The sequence below is a fragment of the Nansenia antarctica genome (assembly GCF_963989245.1).
Source record: "Nansenia antarctica genome assembly, chromosome: 15".
Classification (NCBI taxonomy): Eukaryota; Metazoa; Chordata; class Actinopteri; order Argentiniformes; family Microstomatidae; genus Nansenia; species Nansenia antarctica.
In genome coordinates this window covers 12334443-12360301 of record NC_137685.1, presented here as the reverse complement: position 1 = coordinate 12360301, position 25859 = coordinate 12334443, and the positions used below count along the sequence as shown (strand labels likewise).

At 44.9% G+C, this 25859-nt stretch overlaps 1 protein-coding gene across 1 annotated transcript; it reads right to left on the bottom strand.

Moving 5' to 3' along the window:
- Nucleotides 1-80: 80 nt before the first annotated feature.
- LOC308171129 (inverted formin-2-like) lies at nucleotides 81-25859 on the bottom strand (the record flags this gene model as incomplete). Its single annotated transcript, XM_080545998.1, has 4 exons — nucleotides 81-237; nucleotides 345-505; nucleotides 16949-18528; nucleotides 25673-25859. The coding sequence occupies 4 exons, from the start codon at nucleotides 25857-25859 to the stop codon at nucleotides 81-83; spliced, it is 2085 nt and encodes a 694-aa protein (XP_080402124.1).

Genomic DNA, 25859 nt, shown 5'->3' with positions numbered 1-25859 from the left:
ACCCCAGGGGCTCTTGGGCCTGGCAGGGCTGATGGGCGAGGCCGGGTCACACTCATACCCCTCCAGCTGCAGCCCGCGCTCTACGCCCGGCTCCGCCTGGGCCCGCCCCCCAGCGGTGGGGGGGCGTAAAAAGGTGGGTGTCCCCGGGGTGCGGGGGCGTTCCTCAAACTGCCTGTCCAACGGGTGTGGAACCTCATGGCTGTGGTGGGGGGGGGTGGAGGGGAGGCCTTGTGTCCCCTGGGAGGAAAAGGGCCCAGGTATGAGTCCATTGCTTCATCCATTACTCAAATGGATTTAGATGCTGGATGTAGCGTGCTCGGGCATTTTTAAACGCCTGAACGGACCGGTCACCTACATGTGTCACGCTGACATCATTGTACAGGCCGTCTTGGCAGTCCACCTGGAACTTAACTTCTTCTGGGCCTGGGGCATCTCGTAGCTGTGTTAGTGCCGCTACGGATGCGTGAACAATTGGTCGGATCATGGCCAGATTTACGTCGTCTTTCTGGAAAACCAAGTTCAATTTGGTCATCACCGGTAGCACATCAGCCAGTGCGTGAGTCCAGGCGATAAAGCTATACGTCTGGATTTGACCTAGGAGGCCTTGGGCTTGGGCATTTCCTCCCACAGCCTCTTCATTTAGCTCCATCACCAGAGCAGGCCAGTTACGTTTGATACCCTCCACTGGGGTTCCATGAACATGTTTATTAGAGTTGAACAGAGAAGAACACTGCTGCCATCCAGGTGTGTTCAAGAATTTTATTGTAAAATGTGAACGCAAATAAAGATATTAAATGTGTGTGTGTGTGTGTGTGTGTGTGTGTGTGTGGTCTTCGCAGGTCCATTAGTGCGAAGCTCCTGTGCCATGGTTACGGATGACTGCATGTCAACAAGTTCGAGTATGAATTTCCCCTCGTCGATGGAAGGCACCACTCCCTTTCCTCTGGTGGATAAGTCCCCTTCTATTGCAGCAGTGAACGGGTCTCTGGCAAAGCCCATCACCTCTGAGGGCAGAGCAAGTCCATCCAGTCGACCAGCAAAGTTCTCTTTCAACCTCGCAATGAAAACAGTCATCACATCTGTGATTTGTGCCGGGGATGAGACGCATTTGTGGAGCGTCGGAAAAATGCAGCATTCTGCCGGTGCAGAAGTCGGCCGCGAAAAGGTCCAGTTTGACTTGGAACGCGCCTGTTCCACAAGATCAATCACAGTTTTGTCTCTGCCTTGTAGCCCCACATTTAGGTCATTCAGGTGTTTGAATGTCGCTCAGAAAGCAGACATCAGCCATGAAGTTGTCGTCCAGTATGCGATTCAAGTGTGTTTCTGCCTTCGTTTGCTTGCTGCTGCGGAGGAAAGTTGTAATCTCCTCTCTGAGATCACAGAAACGCTCCAGTGCCTTGCCTTTGGACAGCCACCTGACGTCGTTATGCAAAAGCAGATCGTGGTGCTCAGCAGACATTTTTTTTGTTTGTGTGCTGATGATGTGCTTTTAATTCAGAGTGCAAAAATCAATCACAAATATATAAAATAAAATTACTTTACTTTTAACTTCCACCTTTGACTTCTATCATCACTAAACAAACTCCCAGAACTTTATTTATCTTGTCTATCTTGCCATATTTGTATTTGTGCTGCCAAGGAATGTCAAGGAATGTAAGAAGAAGAAAAAAACATACGAATGAAACAACAATAAAACTTAATTAACAGGTTGAATCATTGGCGTAACCATCCCCCCCCCCCTGCTTCACTTAGTCCTGGCTGCATGGCTGACATCTCAGCAGACATTTCTGACAGCAGCTTGCGGAACAAGTTAATAATAATAATAATAATGTTGGAGGCCATCACGTTGTCCATTGTTGTTTTAAGCTCCCAGCTTAGTTTGTTTAGAGTGTTATATTCACGTTCTGTAGGCTACTATTGTAGACATTTCTGCATGAATTTCTGAACACTTGCGAAATACTTTTTTCTCTGCTTTTATGGCTGGGCTAATCGGGGGTCACGTCTGGGCCGCATGCGGCCCCGGGCCGCTAATTGAATAGGCCTGGTCTACAGCATAGTTTGCTGGAACAGGCAGTTTGACTTGAAAAGTTTTCGCTGCCAGTAGGGTGTTCAGTGCTCTATCAACCAGGTATGGCCCTGGCAACAAGCCAGAGCCTGACATCAAATGACCAACGTGCCAAGGAAACTCATGAGCACATGGAACCCATTAAATCGAAGAAAGTTAGATTTCAATGGACTGCCAGGTGCTTCACTTTCAATAATTGTCATCGCTTTCCATTAGTTGATCAAAGGTTACAATTGGAGTGACCTGGTAGCTAGCTGTGTGATCATGAACGAACTGGAGAGTGGAATGAATGCAAGTCAGATCTCCTGGATCCATGTCAATCATAACTAATAATCTAACCTCTAGCTAACATGAAATGAAGAATAACCTGTAATTCAATGCAGCTAAAATTAAGATTGATGACAATTATACAAGAGTTTTTATTGTATTGAGTCATAGAAATAAAGAAATGTCTAATCCTTTGTTTGAACTAGGCTATTTACCACTGACAGCTGTACACACAAGCTAGCTAGCAAACGTCAGCTAACTAGCGAAGAGTAACCTGCAATTCAATGCAGCAAAAATTACGACTGATGAAATGGTTTTTATTGTATTGAGTGGTCGAATTAAAGAAATGTCTTTGTTTGAACTACTTACTAAGGACAGGCTGGGGGTGGGGTGTGAGGTTTTAGCTATAGGCTATTGCTCTCACTTGTTTGTACCTTTTGCTAAATTAAGCATTTAGAATGTAGAGTGCATATTGCGAAATTTCGCAACATCAATATAACAAATAAACGCCATCGGAGGTCAGTGTGCAAGGTCTCTGTGCGTATCGTTTTTTTTCCGGATGACGGATTAAAAAATATGCATGCGAAAAAAACGCATTGGCGTGCAAAAACCTTTAGTGTCTTTGCAGGACAATCTACTCTGTATACTGCAATTACACCTAGATGTCGGACGGAGAAGAGGCGAACAAGCAACGCCAGCGTCCTCTCTCAACCGGCATTTTTTGAAAAGCTCAAATGTGTATCAAGGTTTTATGAAAGTCCTTGGTTATAATTTTTAGATTACTAAATCTAAATCTAAGTGTCTTTGTAGGACAACCTACTCTGTATACTTTTACACCTAGATTTCAGGTGGAGAAGTGGCAAACAAGAAACTTCAATATTGATAATCAATCAATAGTAGTGCGTTTGTCGGCTAGCTAGTCCACAGCAATGTTTCACGAATAGAAAATATGATAGCGGAGCTACAAGCTCAACAAAAAAACACAATCATCCCCCAGCAGCTTATACAAAACCTGGATCGGCTGGGAGTGAACACCTTGCTGTGCAATTGGCTGTTGGACGTCCTGACTCTGTGAACCATAGACATTATGGTATTTCATGCAGTTGAAAATCAATCAATCAGCGGTGTTATGATACAGTTGACAGATGACATTTATATAGGCTACTTCATTATTGTCTAATTGTGTATAATGAGTAAACATGTACTAACTGTTTATATTTGTTGCTTTATGACCTGTTTCATTGCAGACAGTCAGCAGGTGAAAAAAAGAGAGCTTTAGCAAAGGCTAGGCTGACAAAATTCAGAGCCAAAATGTACACCGACCCAGAACTACAGGAAGAGTACAGAAGGTTACAGCAAGATAAATTAGCATACAGTAGCCTATGCCCTTGTAGCCAAGTCAATATTGTCTATTATGCTATTTTATTTGTGTTGTGAATTTCCCCAAAATGAGATTGAGATTATTGGTTCCTACCCCGTTAATTACATTGCATACCTTTTTTTGTTTCCCGTGGGGGCGCTATTACGGTGACACGCATGGTCCAGCTCAGAACGCGTTTTACTCTGAGCTGGTGACACGGTCTTTTTCTGCTCTCTCCATTGCTATTTGAGATTTTGGGGTTGAATATTTTTGCGACACACACTGTAACAGAATATAATGTGGATGTTTATGTGTTTGCTAAGCTGTGTAGAAGAAATTGTCTTCTTATATTTTGTTTTGATTAAGATTGAGGAGTGAGACTGGCTACTAGGTTGTATGCTAGCAGCTAGCCATCGTGTGAACGTGAGGGGAGAGGCGCGCGCTGGTCTTGAGAATGTACATTGTGCCAGTTGTAATGGCGATGTTGCCTCGTGATACAGTATATCGTGAGCTTAGAATGAGAAGGTTCTATCTCCATTTAGGGTAGTTCAGAGATATTGAGCACCAAAGTTTTTACATTCCATTATGTTCTATGAGATGGAACCTTTGTATTTGATTAATTACTAACTGAAAAATGCCAACATTTTAAAGATAACACCACACAGGCATTAATAAACACCTAATGGATCAGATTATGTAGAAAACTAAATGTTGACAAAAATTGAGATAGATATAATTCTAACGTCACAATATGTTGGTGTTCATCATTGTATTTATGTTTTACAGTATGTGGATGGTGGAAGAGAACTGATGTGACACCTGTTTCTGATGTGTCTATGTTAAAGGGAATAAATCCACTGCTCATCCAACCGGTGTTTCTTCGTGAAAAAGACACAACGCAGAATACTAACCCAGCAGAAAGTAACCTGCTACACCCTCATACAGTGTAGGAAGTCAATACCCTACAGTGTTAGGAAGTCTACACACATTAATACTTTTTACAGTCGCCAAAAGCAAAGCCATATGCAAGCTGTGCGCAGTGGAGGTTACATTTTGTGGAAACACCACACATCTACGGAAACCACTTATTGAGGCATCACCCTGACGTGAAACATGGAAAAGCGGATCCGAAACAAGCCTCAGACATCAGAGCAGTCATACGTCATCTCCCTGTCATCAGGGATTTGGAGTTCTTAATTTCAGGGATTACGTCGCTACGACGGATTTCCGTCAATTTATTCCAAGTTGTGACGGATTTATTCCAAGTTGTGACGGATTTTACCTGGTGTAATATGATTTGTAGAGGCATACAATCTATTTTGATGTTGGTATTAGGTATATAAATGATATATAATAGCCTATATAGCCTACATATAGGCCTTTATTGGCTACAACTATGCGACAGTAACAGAGCGGGGTGCACTGACGCTGAACCCCTCATAGTGATAAATAGGTGGACAATGCGTGGTGCTGAAATAGCCGACATGCGGTGTGTGGTTTGAAAAAAGTAACGCCAGCTCAGTAAATCATTCAAACTTAATGTTTACTTATAGGCTATGTGAATGTGACTGCACCACACATGTGAACAGTAACAAAGCAAATGCAGTTTAATTTTATGAAAAACATTGACAACAAAATCGGCGCAAAAAAGAAAGAAAGCTGAATCCGCTTAGCCTATATGCTCCTGAAACGACAGAGCAAACACGCTACATTACTAGGGATAATAATTACAATGAGCCATTCATTAAAAATAGAAAAAATAATATTAGGCTATTAAATCTCACTTAATGAGAAAACTGGCATCTCCCATCGGTCACTATTTGTTGGCTATCTGGTGATATGGACGTCTTTGAGTGTCTAGAAAAGCGCTATAAGTCTAATGTATTATTATTATTTATTATTATTATGGACGTCAATTTAATCCGGCAGTTCTCAAGGTCTTTATGCATCAATCGATTCCTCTAGTCCGTCTTTATCGCATTCATTGCCGAAAGGACGACTCGGATGTATAGGTGGAAGGGAACATTCATTGTGAGCACGTAAAATGTGAGTCTCACAACGGCTTTGCATTGATGAAACCAGGTAGGATGAACGCATAGTTCGCTGTCCATTCCTCTTTAAATGCCCTGTTTTCACCGTCAACTTTCCTCTTTAGACCTTTGGAGAGTGACATTATGTGTCTCTTGCTAGCTAGCAGGTTAAATGTTTAGCTAACTTCACCCGGCACGTAAACAACCAATCCAATAATAATGTGACCTTGTAAGTCTGGGAGGAGGGGGGAATAATTATCACAATAAAACTATGTTAAATAATTATTAGAATAAGTTAGGCTGCGCTACATCATCAGTCCACACATTTATTATTCAAAACTATGGAAAAGGGTGAAACTACGTTTCAACGTTGTTGAGAATCACAACACAAACTCGCTAGTCAAGCCAAAATACTGCAGCGAAATGGATTGGACTGCTACCTAGTTAACTATAACACTACTACTATTTACATTGTTAGCAGGCTCACAAAACAAGCTGTGTTAGTTGACTAGCGATGTGTCATTGATTTTATACAACGCGGAAATGTGTTCACATTTTTCGAAAGAAAAGACAAAGCATTAGAACGTAGAACGGAAAATCGCACGCGCGCTTTGCGCACGGAAAGCCACCGGCCCCGATTTGGCCTGAATTTCTTTTTCCGTCAGGAGATTTTTTTTTGCTTTAATCCCTGTCATTTGATTTGCCGTGTAAATCCCCAGACTGCCCAAATCCGATGGCCAGTCAGGCAAACAATTATATAGTGTCGTTGCCGATCAATGATCGACGTCGTTATATGGAGAACATTTATGAAATAGGCAATGAATGTGTGTCCTTTCAGTCTGCCTCCATCCATGTGGATGAACCACCCGACCTAAAGGCCTGAGGTGTTGTAGGAGGTATGAATATGATTTAGGGGGTATTTAGTATAACAGGCTAATGGGGTTATTGTGAGTTTACTTTGATTGTTTGTTTATTGCCTAGATCACCGTATTGAGAAGTCATATGGTTATGGGGGGTGATATTGCAAGGTAATTTAATCACCTGCGCACCTTGCATGGCGGTAGTGGAGAGAGAGGGGAACGATGTATTTTTGTTGACCGCATTATACGCATATTCTATACGCATAGTTTGTTATTTTTCTGGTTTTGATTGCTTATGGATTATTTTTGTACGTCGCCAAGTTTGATTGTTCTATTCAATAAATGCTCTAAAACGTACTTTTCATCTCAGCGGATTGTTTGGCGCGTCATACAATTACTAGCAACTTTTTTTATTAGCGAATTTTTACTTTTGGCTCTATCTATCTATCTCGCTACAGGTGTCATATAACCCTAACCAATATCCTGTCATATAAAAGTACCTTATTGAATCTCCAGGTAATGTATTTCTGACATCCATCACTTTTGCTGTCGTTAAGATACTTTATTTTTCTGTTTTGGTAGTCTGTCCAATGTGACAATTGCCCTCCTCCACCGGCCCTAGTTTTGGATCTAGCTTGCTGTTCATTATTTTCATGATAAAACGTCATAACATCTTCATATACACCATACAGGATAAATACTGATTAACAGTAGGCTACTTTGGCAAATGCCCATTGAACAGATTTATTTATTATCCTATCTTAAGAAAACTAATGTAACACTCATCTGGGGATTTACACGGCAAATCAACTGAAGAACTACAAATGCCTGATGACAGGGAGATGACGTATGACTGCTCTGATGAATCAACCCCTATTTCATTCATTTTCTCTATATAACGACGTCGATCATTGATCGGCAATGACACTATATAATAGTTTGCCTAACTGGCCATCGGATTTGTGCTCCTAATATCTAAAAAGCACTACGGTTTTCTTATTTTATCGGATTAAAGTAGCAAAGACCAGAAATTCCCATTGACCGCCAGTCAAACTTCTACTCTTCTATCACCCAAAAAGGGGCGTGGACATGACGGGAGGGGAAAGTACCCGGATGCGTTGCTCTGATGAATACCTCCATTGAGAAGTTGGTGGAGCTCACACAGGAACACCTCTCAAACTTCTCCAGGCACATTTACAATATCAAGCACCAGTTTGAAAGACTGAGGAGTTTGAGAGAAACCCTGACCCAGAATGACGTAGCTATTCACGTAGACTATAGTGAGAACTATTCTTGTAAATATAGCAGAGAGATTAAAGAAACTCACTTTGGAGGTGGCAACCAGCAGGTAACCCTCCATACTGGACTGGAGTCATCTATCACATTGGGGGCAGGGTGGAGTCATTTGCATCGCTTTCAGCCTGTCTTCAACACGACGCCACAGCCACATGGGCTCACCTTTACCCATGACCATGAGGCTTTGCGGCTGCTGCACCTAAACTTTGGAACAGCCTCCCCCTCCACGTACGGGCCGCTCAGACCCTGGAGATTTTTAAATCCCTCCTTAAAACACACCTGGCTCAAAACAAAGGGTGGCCGTGCTTTTACTGTTGGAGCTCCAACATTATGGAATCGCCTCCCCCTCACTGTCAGGTTAGCTGGGTCTGTACCACTTTTTAAAAAACGTTTAAAAACCCACTTATATAGGATGGCATTTTTATACGTTGTTTTCTCTTTTTACTTCTGATATTTGCATTGATTTTATCATTCGTTCATTTTATCATTTGTTTTATTGCTTGTGTGAAATGCTTGTTTACTTTTTTATGAATTACGCTGGCTGTTTATTTGCTGTGTTATGCAATATTCTACCAAATGTACTGTGAAGCACTTTGTGACTGCTGTCTTAATAAGTGCTATACAAATAAATAAAAGTAAAGTAAAGTACGGGATGTCTCTTTCTGGCACCATCATGAGGGACTGCGTTCCATATTGCTTTTGCAATTTGGGGTTTGTTCACTGGGAGAAACACTGTTTTTGAGCAGAGCGCAGGTGGATACCCACAGAGTTCATTCTTCAGATAATTTGTTCAGTTTGACTGTGGATTTGGAATCCATGGTGACTGCGTGTGCTTTCCTCTTGAAGGTATATTCTGTCACCTTTTTCCCTACCATGTCCTTTAAATGAAGGCTGTTCATAATCGTGGTGTAATCTTTCCAAAGTTACGTGGAGTTTTTCAAAATGTAGAAAGTCCTCCACATTCTCTTTGCAGACCGAAGCTATAAACGCCTCTCGCTTCGACATTGTTATCAAATGCCGTGAGATAGATAGCTATGTTGTGAGATTTAAGACCCTTCTACCAACCTCTTTTGAATGGTCCACATTCACCGTATTATGGGCTGTCACACCAGTGATTAGGTGTTGAAGGTGTTCATACCCGGCAACAGATTTTGTGACTCCAACAATCAAGTATCATCAAGTATGTTGATGTCTGCCTATGTCTGTTTATTTAGTGTCTGCGTTGTAATAATAATAAATAATTTTGCCATTTAGCAGACGCTTTTATCCAAAGCGACTTACAATTACGAATTACAGGGACATTCCACCTGGAGTAACTGAGGGCTAAGTGCCTGACCCAAGGGCACACTAGTAGTGGTGTGGCTTCAGGCGGGATTTGAACTCACAACCTTCTGATCACAAGTCCAACTCACTATCCACTAGACCACCACTACCCTTGAGAGCGTTGTCTCTTTCCTGTGTTGATGCAGAACGGTCCTTGTGCTGTTCACTAGTTTCATAGTTTACCCATGTCACTTCTTTCATTGCATTGTTGATTTCAGATGTTGCAGGGTTGGAAAGAACCCACATCCACATCGCCAAATTTGATTGTTCTATTCAATAAATGCTCTAAAACGTACTTTTCATCTCAGCTGATTGTTTGGCGCGTCATACAATTACTAGCGACTTTTTTTATTAGCGACTTTTTACTTTTGGCTCTATCTATCTCGCTACAGGTGTCATATAACCCTAACCAATATCCTGTCATATAAAAGTACCTTATTGAATCTCCAGGTAATGTATTTCTGACATCCATCACTTTTGCTGTCGTTAAGATACTTTATTTTTCTGTTTTGGTAGTCTGTCCAATGTGACAATTGCCCTCCTCCACCGGCCCTAGTTTTGGATCTAGCTTGCTGTTCATTATTTTCATGATAAAACGTCATAACATCTTCATATACAACACCATACAGGATAAATACTGATTAACAGTAGGCTACTTTGGCAAATGCCCATTGAACAGATGTATTTATTATCCTATCTTAAGAAAACTAATGTAACACTCATCTGGGGAGTTACACGGCAAATCAACTGAAGAACTACAAATGCCTGATGACAGGGAGATGACGTATGACTGCTCTGATGAATCAACCCCTATTTCATTCATTTTCTCTATATAACGACGTCGATCATTGATCGGCAATGACACTATATAATAGTTTGCCTAACTGGCCATCGGATTTGTGCTCCTAATATCTAAAAAGCACAACGGTTTTCTTATTTTATCTGATTAAAGTAGCAAAGAACAGAAATTCCCATTGACTGCCAGTCAAACTTCTACTCTTCTATCACCCAAAAAGGGGCGTGGACATTACGGGAGGGGAAAGTACCCGGATGCGTTGCTCTGATGAATACCTCCATTGAGAAGTTGGTGGAGCTCACACAGGAACACCTCTCAAACTTCTCCAGGCACATTTACAATATCAACCACCAGTTTGAAAGACTGAGGAGTTTGAGAGAAACCCTGACCCAGAATGACGTAGTTATTCACGTAGACCACATGTGTCAAAGTCAAGGCCCGCGGACCAGATCAGGCCCGTGAATGAGTTCTCTCTCGCCCGCGGGATGATATTTAATTACTATTAAAACCGGCCCGCAGTATTCTGTGCCCGCAGCACCATAATACTACAAGTCCCAAGATGCACTGCGAGTGCATTGGCGCGTACCGAGTGCCCGCGAGCGAGCGCGACCCCGCGTCTTCTCTTCACGTCAGTACTAGTCATGAGCAGTAGCAGCACCGTCACAGTGGAGGTCTGAACATCGCCGTCAATTCCCGAGTGTTCCCGAGTACACAGTTTGCTGACAAACCGCCGAATTCAGGCGGAGATTTTCCGACTTTGAAGCCCAAAAAAGCAGGCTTCAACTGCTCAGCAATCCATTTGCAGTTGACGTGGAAAGTGCATCAGCAAATCTCCAAATGGAGCTGTAATGACACACTGAAGGCAAAATGGCGTCCGGCGCTGCTGAGTTTGCTCGTTTCACCCCTTACACAATGCCTGAGCTGCGCACCCAAGTTGCTCGCACGCTGTCTATGTTTGGCAGCACATACGTGTGTGAACTACTGTTTTCGTTGATGAAACTAAACAAAATATCACATAGCATCTTGGGCATGTGCATCTTACTGATGAACACCTGAACTCAATCCTGAGGATTTCCTCAGCTCAGAGCCTGACCCCAAACATTAATGAACTTGTACTCAAGATGAGACACCAAGTATCGGGCTCAGCCTCAGACAAGTGAGCAGAAAGGACTTGGACTTGATATTTGTTTGAAGGGAATTATTTATTTTTTCTCCAGTTGAATGGACCCAGGGAAATGTTGCCTAAGAAATTAATGCAACTGTTTTGCACTTTTGCACGTTTGCAATAACTTTTCAAATTTTATTATAAAAGACAGTCATTGGTGAGGATCAGAGCAGCAAACTGATTTGTTTTTTAATGCATGCTGTTTCATTTTTGCATTTATCTTGCCATTGAGCTTTGAATGAAAATTACATTTTGCTGTTTACCTGTTAAAAAAAAGAAGAGAAAAAAAAAACGTTTTCAATTTATTACTGAAAGAGCCTTGAGAAAATATTGCAACTGATTTTATTTATGTTTTACTTAATTTAATTTAATGATTAATGTTAAGTGCAATATAGGCTGTGTTATTGGTATTGGTTCAATATGTGCAATAATTGCGAGTTTTAATAAACATTGAACCAGCCCGGCCCTCCACTTGTAACAAATTTTTATTTTGGCCCCCTGTGTATTTGAATTTGACATGACTGACGTAGACTATAGTGAGAACTATTCTTGTAAATATAGCAGAGAGATTAAAGAAACTCACTTTGGAGGTGGCAACCAGCAGGTAACCCTCCATACTGGACTGGTGTCATCTATCACAGTGGGGGCAGGGTGGAGTAATTTGCATCGCTTTCAGCCTGTCTTCAACACGACGCCACAGCCACATGGGCTCACCTTTACCCATGACCATGAGGCTTTGCGGCTGCTGCACCTAAACTTTGGAACAGCCTCCCCCTCCACGTACGGGCCGCTCAGACCCTGGAGATTTTTAAATCCCTCCTTAAAACACACATGGCTCAAAACAAAGGGTGGCCGTGCTTTTACTGTTGGAGCTCCAACATTATGGAATCGCCTCCCCCTCACTGTCAGGTTAGCTGGGTCTGTACCACTTTTTAAAAAACGTTTAAAAACCCACTTATATAGGATGGCATTTTTATACGTTGTTTTCTCTTTTTACTTCTGATATTTGCATTGATTTTATCATTCGTTCATTTGATCATTTGTTTTATTGCTTGTGTGAAATGCTTGTTTACTTTTTTATGAATTACGCTGGCTGTTTATTTAGATAGATAGATAGACTTTATTTGTCATTGCTACAGTACAGGTACCAAACAACGAAATTTAGGAGGGGAGGCTCCCCTGGTGTTTAGGAAAGGAAAAAGAAACACATTTTGGAAAAAGCATAGATGCATAAAATCACAAGAAGGTAAGGAGCTGGTTTACATCAATAGAGGCTATGTACACAATCCACTGTACTATACTGCACAGATAGTCAACTAGGGTTGTCATATTTCACAAGAAAGTATTTTTTCACATTATTTTAAAGTGTCACAGTTTGCAGGCTTGAAAATGTACATGTTTGTGCCTCAGCACTAGCTGCCATACAATCCGTCCGGACTGTCCTGGGCCCAGAACTTAGGCCTTTTCTGTGTTCAGGGCCTTGACGGCCCTGTGGTAGAAGCTGTCCTTCAGTCTGTTTGTCTTAGCGGCCGGGGTCCTGTACCTCCTGTTCGAGGGCAGCTTGACAAAGTGTTCGTGCCCAGGGTGGGTCGGGTCCTTGGAGATCTTGGAGGCCCTCCTGAGACAGCGTGTTTTGTACAGCTCCTCTATTTGCTCCTCTATTTGCTATTTGCTGTGTTATGCAATATTCTACCAAATGTACCGTGAAGCACTTTGTGACTGCTGTCTTAATAAGTGCTATACAAATAAATAAAAGTAAAGTACGGGATGTCTCTTTCTGGCACCATCATGAGGGACTGCGTTCCATATTGCTTTTGCAATTTGGGGTTTGTTCACTGGGAGAAACACTGTTTATGAGCAGAGCGCAGGTGGATACCCACAGAGTTCATACTTGGAAGTCTTCAGATAATTTGTTCAGTTTGACTGTGGATTTGTAATCCATGGTGACTGCATGTGCTTTCCTCTTGAAGGTATATTCTGTCACCTTTTTCCCTACCATGTCCTTTAAATGAAGGCTGTTCATAATCGTGGTGTAATCTTTCCAAAGTTAGAACTTACGTGGAGTTTTTCGAAATGTAGAAAGTCCTCCACATTCTCTTTGCAGACCGAAGCTATAAACGCCTCTCGCTTCGACATTGTTATCAAATGCCGTGAGATAGATAGCTATGTTGTGAGATTTAAGACCCTTCTACCAACCTCTTTTGAATGGTCCACATTCACCGTATTATGGGCTGTCACACCAGTGATTAGGTGTTGAAGGTGTTCATACCCGGCAACAGATTTTGTGACTCCAACAATCAAGTATCATCAAGTATTTTGATGTCTGCCTATGTCTGTTTATTTAGTGTCTGCGTTGTCTCTTTCCTGTGTTGATGCAGAACGGTCCTTGTGCTGTTCACTAGTTTCATAGTTTACCCCTGTCACTTCTTTCATTGCATTGTTGATTTCAGATGTTGCAGGGTTGGAAAGAACCCACATCCACTAGAACCAAACGTTGTGTTTCATACTTCGCATGAGGGCTTGTTCTATTACAAGGTCGGGGGATAGTCCAGCCTAGTATTAGTTATTAATTATCACGGTGCTGATCCCAATTTCCAGTTTTCTCCAATCTGATGAATGCACGGACTAGGTCAATCATCTCCATGTACTGTGGCCAGAGTGCTGCTGTCCGGTCATCTACCAAGGTTGTCTTCTCTGCCTCCAAGCGCTGAGCTATGATCTGGAGTAATTCACTTGCTTTGTCCCGGTTATGGTGGCAGCCATAACACTGTCATACAGATCTGAGGCTTCTGCTAGTTCCTCTGGTACTTTGGCATGGTCTGTGGATTCTCCATCTGGCTGATCAGAAACTGGTTAATCTGGAGCTGTTTTACTTGTGTGTCCTCGCTGTCATCAGCAACGGCACCATCTTCAGTCAACTCTGACACATCCTCTGAGTCTACTCTACACCATCATTTTATAGCCTACATACTTTTTTAGATGAGATTTTAGATTAGATTCAGACAACGAAATGCAGTAAAACGTGTGTCTGAAGAGGGATTTGAACCATCATCTTAAAATGATGATTTAATACTATGGCAGCGGTCAAAACCACTATGTCATCGTGACAATATGACTATATGTAGCCTGCTACTGATATCACCACAGTAGTAAATATTCATTCATTAAAATATGAACATTTAACAATAACTGGGGCTAGTATGACCTACGCATTTAATCGGTCAGCAATTTCTTGCCAAACCATTGCCCTCGCCTTGTTAATTGCGGCAGTATTGCACTATTTTACATCTTATTTTTCGTCTTCTGTGAACACTGATGACATAAGCCTGATCCTCGTTCGAGGAATCACCTGAGGCTTGAATCCCATTCACGAGTTGCCTGAACGCGGTTTTTATTTTAATCGCTGATATACTAATCAACGTACGTGGAATACCCCCCTGCATTGTTTACTAAGCTGTGTGTATGTACAAGTTTGTATGTTTATTGCCGACACACCGACAGTGAGTTACATGGCATAGCCAAATGTGTTAGTTTGTTAACTATGTAGTAGGTTACATTCCATAGCCAAACATGTTAGTTTGTTAACTATGTAATCACATTCCATAGCCAAACGTGTTAGTTTGTTAACTAGTGTACTGAGTTACATGCTAAGCTGTGTCAGTGTTTACTAGGCTAGCCACACAGGTGTTGGCTTGTTAGCTATCTAGCTTTGTTAGAAGCTTGTTTGTTTGTTTTTTGTTAGTGTGGTTTTGTTTGTTGTGTACGAACGTACACAAGTTATTGTGTGTGTGTCAGGGTTTCCGTTAGAAAAAATTGGTGTCGGTCAACGTGTCCGGGAAGATTTCAATTTACCGGACAAACGTGAGATATTCCGGTCATCATATTAAAATATAATATAGCTGTTTGTCGCGGTGATTACTGTTGTGTAGCCTATATATGCCGTTTAATGTCTATTTCTCATCCGATACGATTAGATGCGAGCTATATAATAAATATAATAATATAGGCTTTCATGATTCGCATGCGCGCTATGCCATATGTCCAGCGCTGAACGCGCGCCACACTGGGAACTGAACAGACTGCATCGATCAATGAACGGACTCCACATTACGTTAACTGAAGTCTGTTAAATTGTTTGGGATTAATGTGAGTTTTCTATTTTCTCTTTCCAGTTTTACCCTTTTTTATCAATAAAACAACGTCATTTCTATAACCAGGTCTCGCTGGTTGGTAAGGCATTTAGTTTAGCTGCCTGTCAAATCATACTTAATCGGACTCGGGAGTATGACAATGAGGAGAACATAACTGTTTATTGAGAAACAATTGATAGGCAGGCTGGGATACGTATATAAAGAAATACCACAATGTCTAGATTTATAACATTTTATTGAAAAGTGCAAGAGGTTACATGTAGGCTTCTGGCGTGACACATAGGCTAGCCTAATTTCCGTTCATATGCCTTTTATCAGATAAAATAAAATAGAATAAAACTTTGAAAATAAATAGGCTGTTAGTGAGGTTATGCGAAAGGACTGTATAAGGTGAATAGTTCAATGAGAGTATGCTCCATTCGCCCCCGGGACGTCGATCAGGACACACATGACAGGAGATTGACTTTGTGTTCAGGTTTCTTTAGTGGGTTCAGGCAGGGTACAGTTCAGGCATGGGTAGGATGATTGCAAACACTACAATGGGTGTATGTGTGGTTCTTGCAAAACCCGTCGTTGACTCATAATTACAGATTCATAAAAATGAAATAATTACAACAACATCTGACAACGGAGTTTCATAAAATAACAGTAGTGTTACTGTTGCCTTACTGTTGATGTCACACCGCTGGCTAACTGACTGGAGTTGTAACATGAGAAACTTGTGGTACTTTCAACTTCTCTCCAATCAATGCGGTCCTGAATGCACTGCGCACTTAAGGTGGCAGGTGATATTAGGCACAGCTTAGCTCTTAAGGTGGAAATGATAACCAAATATAATAATCATGAACTTAGAATATTGGAACCTTTCTTTTATTTATTTTTATTTTTTCCAAAGATTTGTTGATGTTTATTTATTGTAATTGGCAGGAAGAAGTACTAAAAGCATTAGCACTGGCTTTGAGGTTGGAAGGGTTTGAGACTGGCAATCTCAAAAGTGTTTGGTCCCCCTGGTGGATGTGTGAGAGTATGGCACCGGTAGAGAGGAATACATTAAGGGCCAATCCCGATTCCTTTTTCTACCCCTATGGCTCATTTTCGAGTGTGACTCGATTGGAAGCCAAGGCCTTCGAACAGAGCCGCAAGCCATAGGGTCTTTTCTTTGGACTTTGTGTCTCCGTCAACTGTGGCCAAGGTAGGTGCTGACACTGGACACCCATCCACCACCGTTCCATCAGCCCCTCTCTGATCCATCACCTTTGTTTCTGTGTTTCCTTCCCTAGTAGCATCCCCAGTAGAGGATAATTCGTTACGGTTCACATCCTTAACCTCAACCCCGGATTCAGTAGCCATGCCCTCATCTCTCTCTGAAGATCCCTCCTTGAGCAGGGGATCCAATCCAGGATTGAGGGGGGCGATGGTCTCTGATGAATCCAGTTTGAGTCCTGTTGGAAGGCCTGATGTGGACTCCCCTGTGTGTGTCAGTCTGTCCTGCGATCCTTGCTGAATGGTTGATGCCACCTTGTCCACTTCTATGCCATCTTGGGTATCTACGGCTGATGATCGCTCAAGCTTGGCATGTTCAGGCTGGGTGCTATCCCTTTTCTTGTCATTAGAGGGCAGGCTGCCCCTGTCTGCCTGGGCCCTGGTGGTCTTCCTTAGTGCATAGCCCTTCTTGATGTCAGCCAACAGGTGGTCTATGATGCAGCCCTCCTCCTGAACTGGGGGGGCTTTACGAATTATTTTTCCGTTCTCCCGTCTCGGTCTCTTGGCGTCATCCTCCTCTTGCTGTTTCTTCCTCTTCTCTGCCTTGATGGCCTGCTCTCTCCAGGTCTGGTTGTCCTTGATTGCTTTAAGGAAGAGTCCTCTGAAGGTCTTGATGGTGTTGAACAGCTCCTCTAGTGAGAGGCGGGACGTGTCCTCACACAGATACTCTGCTAGCTCTTCCTTCTTCTTTTCGATGGAGGCAAAGAGCTCCTGCAGCTCCTCACAGGCCTCCAGGTTCCCCTTCATAGCAGTGAGATACTGCTGCTTGATATCCTCCTGAGAAGAAGAGGACACTTTTTTCTCAGAACCCTTCAACCGTTTGACCAGTGAGCTCGACTCCGCCTGAATAGAATCCACATTTATTCCAGCAGCCTTTTCACAGATCTCTAGATCATCCGGAAGGTTCAGCAAGTCAGCATGGGTTTTCTCCGCCTCCTCCAGGATGTGATGGAGCAATGTGATACGGGACTTGTTGGCTTTGGTTTCTGTGAGCTTCAGCAAGGTGCTGATCTTGAAGCCATCTGCATTGCCTGTGTGACTCCCATAGTTGAGGAAGTTTCCAATGTCAAGTATGAGCTTGCAGAAACTTGGAAGGCGAGTGCTCTCCATCAAACTCTCACAGGCTGCGTCCAGCAGCTCAGCTTTGGGTTGCAGCATCTTTAACACAGAAGCGGTCTCCTCACAGAGAAGCATGCACTCTATCCTCATGGTGTAGCATGAAACTGATAGGAGCTCGAGGTAGAACCGATCCACACCGGCCAGCTTCTCTATCTCCCCTTGGTATGACTTGAGGTTCTCAATCTCATGTTTCTCCGGCAGTAACGTCTGCATCTGTTTCAGCACCTCGACGTCAAACTTGGAACGGTCCCCATTTTGGATCATAGCTACAAAGTCTTTATGTGAGCATCTGAACTGCTTCAAGAATATGTTCAAATTTAGATTTTTCTTGGCATCAATGAAGGATATCTCTTTGGGCTCTCGTTTGACCGTAGTGTTGGTACTTTTGGCCTTTGAGTCAGTCACTGGCAGACAGAAGAGCTCCTCAATGCTGGAGTAGTCTGGTTCCAGGGAATCAGACTGCACTGACAACCACATGGATTGGCTTTCAGACACCACTCTGGAGGGCAGCTTCTGCCAGTTGAGCTTCTTCATGCGCAGTGTGGGACAGCGGCTGGCCTTGGGGAGAGGAGCGTAGTAGGATGCCCCCAAGAACTGCACGTTCTGGGGCACAATAATACCTCCTCCAATACCTGTGGGAGGGGGTGGTGGGGGAGGGGGGCCCATACCAGGCAGGGGATGGGGAGGTAGGGGGCCCATACCAGGCAGGGGAGGGGGAGGTGGGGGGCCCATACCAGGCAGGGGAGGGGGAGGAGGTGGACCTCCCTGCCCCATCCCTGGTAGAGGTGGTGGAGGAGGAGGTGGCATCCCAGGTAAAGGAGGAGGTGGTGGGGGTGCACCAGGGGTGGCGCACCAAAAGTGTGCCAGAAGTGGTGCACCATAAGTGGTGCCTGGCAGGGGTGGGGGTGGGGGAGGAGGAGGGTTTGGGGTAGCAGCAGGAAGTGGAGGGGGAGTTACGGAAGCCATGTCTGATTGGTTGGTTGTGCTGCCGAGCAAGTCTGTCTGGATTGCCCTGTTGGTGGTCTTGGTCTTGGGACTGGCTGAGATCTGTTGTCTCATGGAAGAGAGCAGGCGCTCCATCAAACGTTCAGCGGAGTCCATTTGTGAGTCGTGGGCCAGCAGAGTGGCATGTTCAATATTGGAACCTTTCTAACATAGGATTTAAATGAACTTGCAATGCGCATACGCCTATGCCTTTTCTCAGATAGGGGATAGCCTTAAATAAAATAGCCTAGAGTAAAAACTCTGAAAATAAACAAAAAAATAACAATGGCTGCTCATATCATTCAGCTACTTATTACGTCGCTTTTTGAAAGCATTGAAGCGTGCAGCTGCGGACTTGAAATCAAAGGTGCAAAGTATCTCTCCGCAACTTGCAATGCGCATTAGCCGTGTGACCTTGCCCTCCCCAAGGCGACTTCGGTGCGCAGTTTTAATTGCACACTGGAGACGGGAATCAAGCAGGCTATGTTGGCCAGTGTGGCCCACTCTGGGTAAATTTCGCTGAAGTCTCGGATGAGGACTTCGCAGGCTGTTGAGAAACGCAAGCCCCCATAACCACGAAGCGCTGTCATGACACCGATGGCATCTCGTTGCACGTTTGTGGCATCGATGACCGGGGCTGTGGCTGGTGCTGAGTCATCATCGCTGGTAATTTCTTGGCCAAAATGACCAATGATGGTCTGGATGGCCGGTTCGGCATATTCTTCTTCTTCTTCTTTCGTGTAACGTCAGAGGTCCAACTCGGTGTTGCGTAGCCATGCCCGCATCTCTGGTTCTAGGTCGAAGAGGCTGGCTTCTGAGGGTGGTCTATATAAGGGGCAGATGGTGATTATGTGGTCGGCGGTCTGCTCTGGGTCACCGCACTCGCATGCCGCACTGTCCGCCAGGCCCCACGCCTTCATTGATGTTTTAAAGCGACCGACACCAGTTCGTAGACGGTTCAGTGTGGTCCATTGCCGGCGTGGTAGGTCGTCTTCTCCAATGGCGGCATCTCCTGGGTCCCAGATGTAGCGGTGGATTCGGGAGGGCCCGGCTGACTCCCACTCCTGCTTCCAAGCTGCTGCCAACCATGCATCTCTGGAGATGTCCTCAGAGGTGGAGTTGAGCATGGCTTGTGCTGCCTTGTTGTAAGGGTGGCGGGTCTTGAGTCGGCTTGGAGGTGCTGGTGTTATGGTGGTGTTGTGCAGGATGTGCCAGTCATGCTTTTGTGCCTTCCTGGCCAGGGCGAGGGTGGCAGCCTCCCGTCGGAGGCCGGCCGGTGCTATTCCCGCGAGGACTGGCAAGAGGGACACAGGGGTAGGCTTCAAGCATCCAGTTATTATTCTGAGGGAGGTATTGATAGCCACGTCGACCTTTCTCGCATGCGGGCTTCTGCTCCAGACTGGGGCGCAGTATTCCGCTGCAGAGAAGACCAGGGCTTGGGTGGATATTCTTAGCGTCTTAGCGGAGGCTCCCCAGGTTGTACCAGCAAGGCGGCGGATCAGCGCGGCCCTGGATGTCACTTTGGCCTTGACTTCTTCTTGCAGGTGTTGCTTGAAGGATAATGTCCGATCCAGGCGCACTCCAAGGTACTTCGGGGCTTGCTGGACCTCCAGACATTTGTTGTCAACGCGCACCTCAAGTTCCCTCCTGGCTTCTCTGGTGCTAAGGTGGTATGCCGCTGCGACTGTCTTTCCGACACTGAGTTGTAGAAGCCACCTTCGAAGGTATGCTACCAGTGTGCCTATGTCTACGTTAAGACCCTCTTCCATCGCCTTCCATGTTGGTCGGCTCAGCATGATGGCAAGATCGTCTGCGTAGCCATACTTTCTAGATGCTGTATCAGGTAGGTCGTGGATGTAAACGTTGAACAGCATCGGCGAGAGAACAGACCCCTGCGGTACCCCGTTCCTCAGTCTTCTGAGCCTACTGCACTGGCCACTGCTGGTCTGTAAGATGAAGCTGCAGTTGGAAAGTGTCTCCATGATGAACTTCACCATGTGGCGGTCCGGTATTGTCCTCAGCAGCTTCAGGTGAAGTCCCCGGTGCCACACGGTGTCGTATGCAGCAGTCAGATCCAGGTACACTACCCCAGCTTTCTCATTGTCCTGGAAGCTGTCCTCGATGTCCTGACAGAGTAGTGGCATATTCTTCAAGCGCTGAGAGGACGGAATGAGTGATAATGAATCAGTGATGGCCTGTTTTTTTTTTATGACAAAATGACATCAACAGCCAGATTAACTGAAAAGTAGGAAGGTTTAAATGTTATCCTGTTGTTTTCATCATTGTTGTTATTATAGCCTAATAATTATTATTGTTATTATGATGATGATAATTATTATTAGCCTATGATGGGCGGCGGCCATAGTCTACATTTCGCAATTTAGACAAGCATTTTAGGTTATTCAAAAAGGATAGGCCTATTTAAAGAATTATACTATGCATTTTGCAACCAACTTAATTAAATAGGCCTAGCTTCTACTTACCATCCTGCGTCTGTGGGTATTGGGAGGGGTTCAGAAGGATGTCGAAGCTGTTCAGTACATCTAGGGAATCTTCGGGGAATCACTCGTGTAGTGCATCTACTAGATGCTGGATGTAGCGTGCTCGGGCATTTTTAAACGCCTGAACGGACCGGTCACCTACATGTGTCACTCTGACATCATTGTACAGGCCGTCTTGGCAGTCCGCCTGGAACTTAACTTCTTCTGGGCCTGGGGCATCTCGTAGCTGTGTTAGTGCCGCTACGGATGCGTGAACCATTGGTCGGATCATGGCCAGATTTACGTCGTCTTTCTGTAAAACCAAGTTAAATTTGGTCATCACCGGTAGCACATCAGCCAGTGCGTGAGTCCAGGCGATAAAGCTATACGGCTGGATTTGACCTAGGAGGCCTTGGGCTTGGGCATTTCCTCCCACAGCCTCTTCATTTAGCTCCATCACCAGAGCAGGCCAGTTACGTTTGATACCCTCCACTGGGGTTCCATGAACATGTTTATTAGAGTTGAACAGAGAAGAACACTGCTGCCATCCAGGTGTGTTCAAGAATTTTATTGTAAAATGTGAACGCAAATAAAGATATTAAATGTGTGTGTGTGTGTGGTGCAGAAGTCGGCCGCGAAAAGGTCCAGTTTGACTTGGAACGCGCCTGTTCCACAAGATCAATCACAGTTTTGTCTCTGCCTTGTAGCCCCACATTTAGGTCATTCAGGTGTTTGAATGTCGCTCAGAAAGCAGACATCAGCCATGAAGTTGTCGTCCAGTATGCGATTCAAGTGTGTTTCTGCCTTCGTTTGCTTGCTGCTGCTGCTGCTGCGGAGGAAAGTTGTAATCTCGTCTCTGAGATCACAGAAACGCTCCAGTGCCTTGCCTTTGGACAGCCACCTGACGTCGTTATGCAAAAGCAGATCGTGGTGCTCAGCAGACATTTCTGACAGCAGCTTGCGGAATAAGTTAATAATAATAATAATGTTGGAGGCTCGAAGTGGCGTTCACCTCCACAGACCCAGAGATGGAGGAGGACTCCGCAGACTTGCGGTTGCGCTCCTTGACCACCATGCGGGTCATGCTCTGGATGCAGTGGGCCCTGTAGTTCTCGTAGTGGGTCTCCCGCGTCACGTCCTTCAGGTCCTGCATGTGAGAACGCACCAGCATGTTCCGCAGCTTCACAAAGTCACAGTGCGCCGAGTTCTCCACTTCTACGATACCCCAGGGGTACAGGCGGCCTCGCACCCTCTTCCCCTTGGCCTCCACCACCGTGTTGCTGCCGATCACCGCGAAGGGAATGCTGTCCTTCAGCTCCTGGTCCTGCTGTTTGAAGTCCTCGTCTGAGTCTGAGTCACAGTCGGGGAACTGGTAGATCTTATTATTTTTTTTATTTTTTATTTTCTTATTCAAACATTTATTTGATCCAATTCTTTGGAATGTAGGAGTCATTGAGTCAGAGACAACAGAGACGGGCTGGGTGTTGGGGCTGACTGCAGAGTAGAGGGGATGGTCCGTCAGAGTAGTAACATTACTTCAGTCTTTAAGGCCTCACTGCTTTTACTTAGTTATTTTCTCCTCTTGTTTTAATATCTGAGACAGCGAATTACAGAAGCAGTATTGAAAATAAAACTTCTTTTTTGGGGGGTAGAAAAAGAATGGCACATACATTTTGTGACGGTACAAAAACACAAGGTGATATCATATAACATAGCAGGTAAATAAAACATGACGTTATTAGAGACGTGTATAGCTTTTTCCAATAATGAAAAACATCTCTGTAATTGTACATTTCAGCCTCATATCATTTCATCTGAAACCATATAAAAAGAATAAACCATAACACTGTCTTTTCCTTCTCTCTTTCTCTCTCTCTCTCTCTCTCTTTTTCACAATTCGATATCATAAAACACATAGATCTTTTAAATATATCAGTGCAACATTGTTTTTACATCTAGTGCTGCAGCATCCTTTCTTCATGAGGTTCACACCAATCAGGGTTGGGGTCAACTCAATTAAAATTAATCAATTCAGGAAGTAAACTGCAACTCCAATTCCAAATGTCCCCCATCCTTTTCAATGAGGAACATTTAAGAACCGGAACCTCAGTGAACTGCCTAAACTGAATGAAACTGAACGGACCCCAATGCTGACACCAATAACATTAGGCCTTTAACGTTATGTGAAATACGGATACTAAAAAAGCTAAAAGCAGAACAACAAAACATGTTTACCTACTCGGAAGGACAGTAAAAACAGAGGGCGAAACACAGAAGCTCTAAACGGCCATAAGGAATTAACAATTACACATCACATCCACTGATTACTGGGGGTCTGTGTTGTTTCTGCCGTTTACAGTCCAGTTGTCTGATAGTAATTCACATCATTTTCATTGTGATGAGGTAGGACATTTGGACTTTCCTGCTGATATAAAGCTTTACTGGCTTCTGTTAAACTGCATTTTGAGAGGTGTGGGATCTGTGTTGACAATGCTCTCTGTTTGGCAGGATCACAAGGCACTGGGGGTCACAGTGCCAAGGAACCTCCTTTTAGTTGGTGTTCTGACGGACGTTCCATAGAGCATATCCATTTCTGTCTGCTTGCTTTTCTTCAATTGTCTCTCCAGTTTCTCCTGCTCCTTCTCTACGCGGTGCGTCTCCCACTGCTCCTCCACAAACTGCAGGAACTGCTGTCCGTTGACCAGGAAGTCCCGCCCCTGCTCCTGCTCCCACACGTCTATCTGGGCTTTCAGCTTCTTCTCAAGCTTGGGCAGGCTTTTGTGCAACTCTGACCTCTGTCTCTCCTCTTTGAGGAGGGCCCCTCCTCTGTTGGTGAACCTGGTGGGGTCTGTGGCTTTTCTCTCTAGATCCAGGAAGAGCCTCCTCCCTCCTTGAGCAGGGGATCCAATCCAGGATTGAGGGGGGCGATGGTCTCTGATGAATCCAGTTTGAGTCCTGTTGGAAGGCCTGATGTGGACTCCCCTGTGTGTGGCAGTCTGTCCTGCGATCCTTGCTGAATGGTTGATGCCACCTTGTCCACTTCTATGCCATCTTGGGTATCTACGGCTGATGATCGCTCAAGCTTGGCATGTTCAGGCTGGGTGCTATCCCTTTTCTTGTCATTAGAGGGCAGGCTGCCCCTGTCTGCCTGGGCCCTGGTGGTCTTCCTTAGTGCATAGCCCTTCTTGATGTCAGCCAACAGGTGGTCTATGATGCAGCCCTCCTCCTGAACTGGGGGGGCTTTATGAATTATTTTTCCGTTCTCCCCCCTCGGTCTCTTGGCGTCATCCTCCTCTTGCTGTTTCTTCCTCTTCTCTGCCTTGATGGCCTGCTCTCTCCAGGTCTGGTTGTCCTTGATTGCTTTAAGGAAGAGTCCTCTGAAGGTCTTGATGGTGTTGAACAGCTCCTCTAGTGAGAGGCGGGACGTGTCCTCACACAGATACTCTGCTAGCTCTTCCTTCTTCTTTTCGATGGAGGCAAAGAGCTCCTGCAGCTCCTCACAGGCCTCCAGGTTCCCCTTCATAGCAGTGAGATACTGCTGCTTGATATCCTCCTGAGAAGAAGAGGACACTTTTTTCTCAGAACCCTTCAACCGTTTGACCAGTGAGCTCGACTCCGCCTGAATAGAATCCACATTTATTCCAGCAGCCTTTTCACAGATCTCTAGATCATCCGGAAGGTTCAGCAGGTCAGCATGGGTTTTCTCCGCCTCCTCCAGGATGTGATGGAGCAATGTGATACGGGACTTGTTGGCTTTGGTTTCTGTGAGCTTCAGCAAGGTGCTGATCTTGAAGCCATCTGCATTGCCTGTGTGACTCCCATAGTTGAGGAAGTTTCCAATGTCAAGTATGAGCTTGCAGAAACTTGGAAGGCGAGTGCTCTCTATCAAACTCTCACAGGCTGCGTCCAGCAGCTCAGCTTTGGGTTGCAGCATCTTTAACACAGAAGCGGTCTCCTCACAGAGAAGCATGCACTCGATCCTCATGGTGTAGCATGAAACTGATAGGAGCTCGAGGTAGAACCGATCCACACCGGCCAGCTTCTCTATCTCCCCTTGGTATGACTTGAGGTTCTCAATCTCATGTTTCTCCGGCAGTAACGTCTGCATCTGTTTCAGCACCTCGACGTCAAACTTGGAACGGTCCCCATTTTGGATCATAGCTACAAAGTCTTTATGTGAGCATCTGAACTGCTTCAAGAATATGTTCAAATTTAGATTTTTCTATGCATCAATGAAGGATATCTCTTTGGGCTCTCGTTTGACCGTAGTGTTGGTACTTTTGGCCTTTGAGTCAGTCACTGGCACAGAAGAGCTCCTCAATGCTGGAGTAGTCAGGTTCCAGGGAATCAGACTGCACTGACGACCACATGGATTGGCTTTCAGACACCACTCTGGAGGGCAGCTTCTGCCAGTTGAGCTTCTTCATGCGCAGTGTGGGACAGCGGCTGGCCTTGGGGAGAGGAGCGTAGTAGAATGCCCCCAAGAACTGCACGTTCTGGGGCACAATAATACCTCCTCCAATACCTGGGGGAGGGGGTGGTGGGGGAGGGGGACCCATACCAGGCAGGGGAGGGGGAGGTGGGGGGCCCATACCAGGCAGGGGAGGGGGAGGTGGGGGGCCCATACCAGGCAGGGGAGGGGGAGGAGGTGGACCTCCCTGCCCCATCCCTGGTAGAGGTGGTGGAGAAGGAGGTGGCAT